This window comes from Montipora foliosa, chromosome 12 (genome assembly GCF_036669935.1).
Source record: "Montipora foliosa isolate CH-2021 chromosome 12, ASM3666993v2, whole genome shotgun sequence".
Lineage (NCBI taxonomy): Eukaryota > Metazoa > Cnidaria > Anthozoa > Scleractinia > Acroporidae > Montipora > Montipora foliosa.
The window spans coordinates 36480088-36490416 of NC_090880.1; the positions used below are offsets into that span (position 1 = coordinate 36480088).

Consider the following 10329-nt stretch of genomic DNA (forward strand, 5'->3'; position numbering starts at 1 on the left):
ATCATGCTAGGTTTCAATGGCCCACCTTAGTTCCATTTTGAAGAAAATACCTTCGTGAACGTTGTTTCATCTCAGTGGTGAGAGCACTCGCCTCCCACCGATGTGGCCTGGGTTCGATTACCAGACTCGGCGTCATATGTGGGTCGAGTTTATCACGGGTTCTCCACTCCGCACTGAGAGGTTTTCTCCGGGTACTCCGGTTTGACCGGTTTCCCCTCTCCTCAAAAACCAACATTTGACATGAATTGCTTTAATTGTTAATTTCAGTTTACAGTGTCCCCAATTAGTGCTCCAACGCTAGAACGACAAGGCACTCAGGTAAGGTTCCTTTCCTTTCCTAACAGTGGTGTGTATATGTTGATCACTGTGTTGGTCAACCGTAATGAATCACATCGTTACACGGCATTGCATTCTTTAGTGTTCAACGTTTATTAAGGCTGGAAACATATTATAATCGGTAATGTGAACATAGTGTAAGCCATGTGTAAGTGCTCGCTGCAAGTGTACCAAATTATGCTTGAAACACCTGCTGTGGTGAGTCACAACCTGACAGCGATCGAAATTCGAATGCAGAATATCAGTTTTACCTTCAATAACAAGACGACTTTTTCTCTGTAGTTACTGATAGAAGATGGGCAAAAGGGTCATGGTTTAATACGTACATTCTTAAAGAAAAAAGTTTTCTGGCCCAATTCACGGACGCTTCGTCGGATCATCCGATCTACACAACTCCTATGTGCAAGTCACACAGATTTCTGATAATTCAGTCTATTTAATGTAAAACTTTGATCCCTCGACTCCCGTAAAAACAATCACAAGAACTTGACCTACAGCTGTACGTAGAATAAATGGCGTCGCACTTTGTGCTAAACTATAAATGTGTGTTTAGCAATTAGTTTTTATAACTTGAAGTAGTAACGATGACAGGTGGCAAGAAAGGACCACCAGCCAACACACAATTCATCAGCTTTATTTTGGACCGTCCCAATAATGATCATACCTAATTTCTCCTTTCAAAACGAGAGAATTTCTTTGCTGGTGAGTAAAGGGAAAAAGGATAATCATCAACTTGTGGACTATCGACAGTCATATTCTCAATACTTAGATTTCATTCTATCTTTGAAGGCTTACAGGAGAATTTGTATCTTCAGAGTACCAGCAAGAGAGTACACCTTGAATGGGATGTGATCAAGTATTGAGGTTATTTTACAAATGACGTGAACACATTGTGTAGTCTTCTGATAGAAAATATCTCATATTTTTCCCTGACAATTCTTTTGTATCGTTCGCGACGTTCCGAGAAAAGCAAATATGCTGATAGTTGCGGAAGCTAAGGCAAGCAATGTGCTGGAACTTAAGAGGAGCATTTCAATCTACCAGTGAATCCATGTGTTATAATTCAGTGGAAAACTGGCTTTGAGGTAAACACCTTAGGACAGCTTACCATCTCTAGCATTAGACATGGAACATTTGGAAGCCGATTCTAACGCTAAAGAGAGCAAACGAATGCAAAGCCTAAATGAGGCGCAAACAATGGAAACGGGAGAAGTACACGACAAGTTTAACTCTGAACGCGGAAGTAACTCTAAATCATCACCTCAAAGGTTCAACTTTTTTTCATTGATTGGCCCTGGACTGCCGATTGCCACACATTTTACAGCAACTCACTTATTTTATTTGGTGGTTATTCTTCTAGCACTTACCTTATCCTACGCGTTATTTCATCCAGCGGTTAATACTACTGCAGCTGAGTTTTTCTGTTCGTCGAATCAAACTTCTTTTATCTCAAACTGCCAAGCCATGCTGCCTTACTCCTTGATTTACAGAATCTTTTTTGGTTACTCTTTATTCTTTTTTATACTCTGCGCGCTATTTGTTGTGTTTTCGGAGGACAAAAATGTTCAGCAAAGAATCCATTCCGGATTTTGGATTCCCAAACTCTCTTCTCTGGCTATTTTTGTTTTCTGCGCTCTTATCATCCCTCGTCGTGGTTTTGGCTTAATTTGGATGTATTTTGGAATGGCGGGCTCGTTCTTTTATACACTAATACAATTTGTTTTTCTGATAGACGCGGCAAAGGGATGGAATGAATTTCTCACTCATAAAATGGATGAGGCCACGCCCACCTTCTGGAGCTTTTTACGGCTATTTTCAGCGGGCGCGATGTACGTGTTTTCTGGAATGGTTATTGTACTACTTCTTATTTTCTACACGAAGGAGGACAACTGTAAGACTAATTTAGTGCTGTTAACAACAACAGTCCTTTTATGTTTGCTCGCTGTTGTTCTTTCGTTTATTCTCGACTCGTATTCCGAGCGTCTGCTGCTAACAAGTTTCGCGACAATTTACACAACATACTTAGCTTACTTATCACTCAGATTTGGGGAAGCAGAATGCACTGCGGAGAGAGATTATGAAATCAAGACTGGAGAGGATCCCAATTTGAACCTGTATTCCATAATACACGTTTTCGTTATCTTCGGCTTGCTTGCGTTTGGTTGTTTACGCGAACCACGAGCGTATTATAGAAAGTTCGGACAACAGGTCATTTCGAACGGGAACATATCAAGCACTTATGAAACAGGCAGCACCAATGGAATACAACAGAGTTATAATTATTCGCTTCTATACTTTATCTTTGGTCTATTCTCACTGCACGCCATGCTGACAATAACGAACTGGAACAGTCCCAGAGAAAGCGTGCAAGGCGAATTCGCAGTTAATTGGGTTGCATTAACTATAAATACTCTGGCTAATTTGATGACAATACTGCTCTATATCTGGAGCCTTATTGCTCCAACACTATTCCCCGATCGAGACACGCACTCCATACAAGGCATTCTGACGTCACTAAGCACGTTCACTTGTACATCACTCTATACAATTTTCATTCAACCTTGTCCGCGATGGAACCAATCAAAATCGACAAGGTTTGTCTACACTTTCTTCTTACTGGTTGGAACGGCAGTGTCTTGTGCAATGTACCTTCCCACTATGCGTCGCGCGCTTGAGGGCAATGTTTATTTTTGCAACAAGCTTACAAAGCTGGGAAACTGTCTAAGTATGGATCCAGCTTATTTGGCCGTTTATCGAGTCTGCTTTTCGATGGCAGCGTTCTTTCTGTTGTTTTCACTGATTCTGTACTCCGTTGAAACATACAGCGATCCTCGAGCTCTGATCCACAACGGTCTGTGGCTCGTCAAATTCGGCCTGTTTTTCGGTCTCGTACTGTTCACCTTTTTTATTCCTATGGAATTTAGCAAAGTTTGGATGTACTTTGGTTTAGTGAGCACATTTTTCTTCATCATAATTCAGTTGTTTTTGCTTGTCGATGTAACAAACGTTTGGAACAAAGCATGGGCTCAGAGAATGGAATTAACTGGTAACAAATTCTGGTTTTACGCCGTGCTTGTCTGTACCCTACTCCTATACACTATCTCCGCAACAGCTATCGTTTGCTTCTACGTTTTCTTTGGTGCTCCGCGAAAATGTAAGACTAACAAAATGTTTATAAGCATTAATCTTGTTTTATGTGCAGTGGCGGCCATTATCTCAGTTCATCCGAACGTCCAAGAAGGCGGACTTTTGCAATCTTCTGTGGTAGTAACATATTCCACTTACCTAACTTGGTCAGCGTTATCTTTTAATCCAAATGAGAAGTGCAATCCAGTTGCGAGTTACGTCTCCGAAGCTGATATGCGACCAAATTTAAATGTTCAAGCCTCGTTGGACCTGTTTTTTTTAGTTGCTACCATAATTTACTTTAGCGTTCGGATTTCAGCGTTGACCGAAACTCTACGAAAACTGGCAGCAACTTCGCTTCGGGTGATCCTCGGACTTCGCCGACGAAAAATCAAAGGCGCCGACGAGGAAGGTGACGACGAGCGCAAAAATGGCGCATGCGCGGTGAGGGAAGAAACTGGAGAATTCCCCGAATCAGATTTTTCCAATGAAAAGGTTCCTTATAGCTACTCGTTTTTCCATTTTGTGTATTTTATAGCAGCTATTCATGTTACGATGGTGTTGACAAACTGGTATTCACCCAAAGATGGTTCCACTATAAAGTTGTCCATTGCGTGGGCAGTTATGAGCATAAAGATGACATCAAGCTCAATGTGTATTTTAATTTACATTTGGAGTCTAGCTGTGCCGATTTTTCTTTACAATAAGAGACCATGCTAATGTTTCGTCTACTCAAACTTCAATACGACATTTAGCAGGTGTATGTTAAGTTACCAGAGGACTGTTCAAAAGCGTCGGAAAAGTTTTCGGGCCCGAAAAGCAATTCTTGAAAATAAAATCTTGAATAAAGTGATTATCATCGTCATAATAACTGATGATCATCACAGTTACTCAACGGAAGTGTGTAATGCGCCTGCTCTGTTGATATTTGACGATACTCGCCTCTTGACCCTTTTTGATGTTAAGAAATAGCTGTTGAGACTTGTGATGGTGAGATTACTGCGTCTGCCGAGCCCGATGATTAATTCTGTGATAGTCGAAAGCACCGCAACTCTTTTGAGCTTTTATTGAAAATACAACTGTAACTGTAACAATGTGTTCGAACGCAACAAAAGCGATGTGCGTTAGCACTTAATGTTGGAAATATGTGGCAGATGCTTAGACTAAACAGGTATAAAAGAAAGGTATCAAAAATGGGCTACTTTCGAATAAGAAATTTCCGTATTCTCACGATTAGACTGGATCTAGAATGAAGTGAAGGCTAATGCGGGGAAAACAATTTGCACCTGAAAAGATTCCCCCGCATTAGCCTCCATTTCATGCTCGATCCAATCCAACCGTTAGAATGCGAAACTGGCCTATTGTGCAGCAAGAAAAGAACAGAGTCGAGATCCAGGGGAATAATTAGCGTTTTATTTTGTTCAAAACAAAGGAAAATGCAAGTTATTCCCCTGAACCTCGACTCTGCTCTCTTGTTGCTGCACGATTCGAAACTAGCCTATTGGCAGTGCATCTAATTACCTGTACTCTGGACTAGTGAGAAATTTGTTTTGGTAATCACATGATAGAGCAAGTTTCAATCGAGTGTCGTAAAACCAAAACCAAAGTAATTAATTTCGCCCATCAAAAGGGACGGAGATAATCCAGTAAACCAATCAAAACTCCAAGTAATTACACGTAGCCGACACAAAGCGCGGAAAAGGGCACACGCGTGAGCCACGATTGATTTTGGTTTCACTTCTGATTGGTTGTAACAATGGCGCGAAAACTTTGAACCAATCACTGAGTGAAAGAGAGCGGTTTTCAATTGAGTGTCGTAAAACCTAAACCAAAGTAATTACTTTGGCTAATCAAAAAGAACGGAGATAATCCAGTAAACCAATCAAAACTCGAAGTACAAGGAAGGGTTACGTTTTTACAAACGTTGGCCGTGTAACACTTATATTTCAACAGACTTAACTGACTAGAGTGTAATGTGAAGTGCTAGTTTGTACCCCATATGAACCATGTGAGCGTTAGCCCTACTAAATGTAATTACACGTAGCCGACACAAAGCGCGGGAAAAAGCGCACGCGCGAGCCACGATTGCTTTTGGTTTCACTTCTGATTGGTTGTAAAAATGGCGCGAGAACTTTGAACCAATCAATGAGTGAAGTAGAGCGGTTTTCAATTGAGTGTCGTAAAACCTAAACCAAAGTAATTACTTTGGCCAATCACAAAGGACGGAGACAACCAGTAAACCAATCAAAACTCGAAGTAATTACACGTAGCCGACACGAAGCGCGGGAAAAAGCGCACGCGCGAGCCACGATTGCTTTTGGTTTCACTTCTGATTGGTTGCTTTTCTATGACCTTGATCATTCAAAACAGATTACAACGTTTGTCAAACTTCTACAAGAATATCGTTCACAAGTCATTCATTTATAAATTTATAATTTGCACTCGTGTTACAAATTTGCAGCCGTGTTACATGAGAACTGCCTTCGTTTTGGCCAATCAGAACGAGGAGTAAATTGGTTAGCGCAGGCGCCGCTCCTTCGGCTAATCTGACATTTCTTGCCAGTGACTTCCTGTGCGAGTGTTCTGTTCTGAGCATGCGCTCTTGAGAAATCGACCTCCAAACACAATGCTTTTCTCAGAATGAGATTAAAAGCTTGTAGCTCTGGAAGTTTCTCCAGTCTATTTTCCCTCAAATGCCCACCTGGAGGACGGGCGGCAATTTGAAATAGGCCATTTCCGAGTTCATGGCTGCCTCCTCTTCAAAGCGAGTCTAAGTGGGAAGATTTTGCGATGGTAATTAGTTCTACTTTACAAATGAATGAGAACCAATTTTCATAAGAAAAACTTCCCACTTAGACTCGCTTTGAAGAGAAGGCAGACATGAACTCTGAAATGGCCTACTAGGTTAGTATCATTCTCATGATGGAGCAACAGCAGTTTTAGGTCAACGAAACGAGACGCTTATGATTACAAGCAAACGTTAACTGATCTCTGCAGTCAAGCAACTTGGAAAAGGAGATCTTCCTCTGGAAATAAACGATTCACTAACTCGACCAAACTGTTGGGTCCTTCGATTCTAAGATTGTAATCCTTCGATAGAGACAAGCAACTGCGGGTCAAATCTTGAAGAAATGCCAGTTAACGCCAAATGAATATGTTCTTTATCTAAATCCACGCGGTCTACCGTAACCTCGACAAGATCTCCGAGACCCACCGCACCATTAAATCGTCCCATTTTACTATTGTGTACCAGCCCATCGCGGCCGACACCACAGTCCACAAATGCTCCGAATGACGTCATGTTGGTAACGCGGCCGCTAAGCTGAGTTCCCTCATGAAGGTCGTCCAGTGACGTAACGTTGCGTTTAAATATGGGCTTTTGAAAATCTGATTAAAAAAAAAAAAAAAAGAGAGAGAGAGACAGCTTCAGCATGGAGATAAAACTATGTATTCCGCATCTTGAAATAAAACTTGAAAATTGAAAATCACAAAGAAAGTTTGCAGGTAGCCTATCCTCTTGTAGGCTCGATTACCAGCTGCCATTTTGGGAAAGGAGCTCGGGCTCCTCCTACGAAACGCCGGTCTCTGTCGTGGAAAAAAGAAGACAGGACTCGAGAGAGCGGCCGAAATCGAGTCTTATCCTTCTGGCCGAGTCACGTAAAACAAACGGATATCGCGTAAACCAAAATCAACACTGGTTTCAGCTCACATAGATACAGATTTGATTTAAAACATCTCTCCTTTTAAAGTTGATTTTTCCCAGTCAACAAAGCAATCGCTTCTGAGTCAATAGACGCAGTTTTGACTACCACCACACTGAGACCACCTAATTCACAGATAGTTTACCTTTCAAAAGGAGTAAACAATTCTGGAAATTTCACCAGTGTGAATCAATCACGTAAAGAGGGTTAGGGTTCTAGTGTTCTTATTGGCTGTAAATCAGTCTCGCTTATCTGCTCATATAGCATATGATCTTACTTGGATACTCTGATACACATTTCAGAGTTTGAAGCAATTTCGAACTTCGCGCATGGATGTTTTTTTTTTCTTTTCCCGGTCCACCACTTGTTAATAAGGACTTTTAAAAATCATTCGAGATAGTTGAAACGCCGTTACTTACTGATTCGTATATCGTGATCACTGGGTTGCTTGAGTCCATTTATTATATGCTGTAAAGTAGGGGTGCCAACACTTAATTGAGCTGCTAACTGCTCAATATCTGTGGTGTTAAATAGACAAATTCCAGTCAGTAAAGAAATGTCATCATATCTCTCAGATGGTGCGCGCGCTACTATTAGCCAATTTGGCGACCCGAATTCTACAAAACGGCCAGCTAAATTTAATAGTTTGACATTATAGTGATTCAGGACTCTTTTTCTCACAGATCCGTGAAGCGTGAGCGACAGCGGTGAAGTAGAAAGACTCAAAAATTCACAACATCATCATGGACATGTCAGGGCCTTAACAATACTGAAGAAAGTGAATAGAGTACTACTTGTAGTTTCGAGATTTCCCATTTAGTTATCAGTTGGGTGTCAAAAGAGTTTTTGCGATTTTTTTAACATTTCTTTGCGCGCTAAATGTCCTAAAAAATCACGCGCCACATTCTATGCGAATAAGAGGGAAAGTTGCTCCGCGATCGCATTTTGACGCGTATAGTGCTGACATACCGAGTTTGTTCCATAACTGGCTTTGCATTTTAACGCCTTTTTTGAGATTGGTCAAAATAATTTCCTTGGGTTTGGATTTAAATCATTTAGTTCAAAGGCGCTTCAAAAGATCGAACCCGTACTTACTGTGAGCCTGAAGAAGCTTGTTGATGGCAGTTTTAACCACAGGTTGGCCAATTTGTTCAGGTGAAATACCTAACATCGCCACGACACTGAAAGAGGTTCAAGCAAAAGTGAGTCGCAGGCTATTCTTGACTTGACGCCAAAAACTGCTGGTTGTGAGTCAAATCACTGCCAGTTGTGCTTACTTCTAGAGCGCATTAATTAAAACGCTAACGCAAACCCTAACCCTAACCTGGAACGATGGAGGGGGATTTTTCTCGATATTGAAAAAGCTGACCTGATGTTTCGAGCGTAAGCCCGGGGCACACGGAGCGCCATCGCTTAAGCTAATTGGGTGTCTCTTGTACATTAGTCTAGAGTCCATTTGATAGAGCAGTCATCGAAAAGAGTGCCGTGAAACGCTAAGTAATTACAATGGCCAATCACAAAAGATGCTGACAATCCGTCAAAAGAGCCAAACAGACCACAAAGCCGGCAATTTTTATTGAGGCAGTAAAAAGCGTGGGAAAACGCAAGTGCGCATGTTTTAATAGCCCACTTTCGATATACTAAAATTCAGTCCTAAACAAAAGGCATCACCTCGAGGCTCTGGAGAATAAACTCATACAAATCCTTATATTTATTCCCCAGAGCCTCGAGATGATGTCTTTTGTTTCGAACTGAATTTTAATATATGGAATACGGTCTATTGGTCTGGATGATGCCTCTGATTGGATAAACATGTGGGGCGAAATTTTTAGGTCAACTATTGCGAAGTTACTTTCGACACTCGATTAAACCTTTGTCTATCAAAATCTTGCACTTAAATTCTCATGAGCAAAGTTACGAATTTCCTAAAACGAACCTCGTACTTTGATCGAATCACTTACTGAACTCAGTCGTTCGTTATTTCAGAAATCATTTACCGTTTAGCCACAGGATATGATTCAGGGTGAATCCAGGTCTTATCTAGCGGATCAGCACTGAACGTCTGCGTCCCATTTTCTGTTTTCTTTTTCTTTTTCGCACCTCCCTCAGTGTTCTCACTCTTACGTTTCTTCCCACGTCCCGTCATATTTTCTTCATCAGAGTCCAGCACGACAACTGCTGAACTACTGAGCCCGCTGGTCGATGGCTTGGACGCATTGCTACAGATACCAGATGCATTTACGATTCGGACGAATCCGACACATTGTTCATAGGACTTGAGCCCAATCCCCTTAACCAACTTTAACTGCTCACGGTTTATAAAGGAACCATTTTCTTCTCTCCAAGCGAGAATAGCTTTAGCTTTCTTATCGTTTAAACCAGCTATGCGCCTAGTAAACAAAAAGATAACAGAATTTTTCTCAGCAAGAAAGCATTTGGAAAACCAGCAAGACTCTTTCTCTAAACGATTGAAACGAAGCTGATAACATTGACCAGGAAAAGCTCTCTTCAATTCTCCAATAAGTGATATCTTGTGTACATTCTTCAATTGCCCTCAAAGTCAAACGAACACTATGCACAACAAGGGTTAGGTCAAACCGTCGATTACATAAGAGAGAGAGAAGTTAGGGTGGAGGATTTCGATGTGGTTTATTTGCTCAATGTTACAATGCACCACACATTTATGTGGCTACATAAAATAGTTTTTGTTAAACTAAGCTGATCAGCGAAAGCGAGTTTGTTTGAGGGTTACGCTACCTTCCAAAAGTTCGCGAGTTTTTTTGGAGGTCGAAACTCTAGTTAAATGTCAATGAAACTGGCTAACATAAAAAAACAAAGACTTGTTGGGTGGTTACAGTAAGGCACACGGTTGCACTGTAAGAAATGAAAGAAATTAATGAATGACGACAATGGGCACTAGCAAAGGGCTCTACAGAGGAAATAGGCCATGTGTACGTTTGACATATGCCATTTCTTGCTAACAAGGTCAGAAAGGCGCAAAACAGTTCGATGATTACCTTAGCATAGTGACGCCGGCCATATTTAAGTCCACGCCTACAAAACTGACACAATCCTCCACAACACCATCCAAGGCTCCGCGGAGTAGAGACTCCGGAATATCATGCTGTGTAAGATGGAGCAAACAAAAAAAGTTAAACCAATAAAT

General features: G+C 41.2%; 2 protein-coding genes across 3 annotated transcripts in view; one reads left to right on the forward strand and one right to left on the reverse strand.

Moving 5' to 3' along the window:
- Positions 1 to 1294: 1294 nt before the first annotated feature.
- Positions 1295 to 4787, forward strand: LOC137978484 (uncharacterized). Its single transcript, XM_068825433.1, has one exon. It carries the CDS (start codon positions 1462 to 1464, stop codon positions 4180 to 4182), a length of 2721 nt encoding a protein of 906 aa, XP_068681534.1. The 5' UTR covers positions 1295 to 1461; the 3' UTR covers positions 4183 to 4787.
- A 990-nt stretch (positions 4788 to 5777) lies between these two features.
- The window catches only part of LOC137978485 (S1 RNA-binding domain-containing protein 1-like), an 18355-nt gene continuing 13803 nt past the window's right edge, over positions 5778 to 10329 (reverse strand). The window contains exons 13-17 of one of the 2 annotated variants that reach the window (XM_068825434.1): positions 10181 to 10287; positions 9161 to 9553; positions 8259 to 8344; positions 7583 to 7681; positions 5778 to 6849 (exon numbers count right to left, since the gene is read on the reverse strand). In XM_068825434.1, the coding sequence (XP_068681535.1) occupies positions 6539 to 6849; positions 7583 to 7681; positions 8259 to 8344; positions 9161 to 9553; positions 10181 to 10287 (996 nt within the window). In that variant the 3' untranslated portion in view covers positions 5778 to 6538. The remainder of the gene's footprint in view (positions 6850 to 7582; positions 7682 to 8258; positions 8345 to 9160; positions 9554 to 10180; positions 10288 to 10329) is intronic. The other variant, XM_068825435.1, reaches the window with a different exon arrangement.

Coding starts and splice junctions, on each gene's coding strand:
- LOC137978484 (XM_068825433.1), top strand. CDS start 1,462: ATGGAACATTTGGAAGCCGATTCTAACGCTAAAGAGAGCAAACGAATG.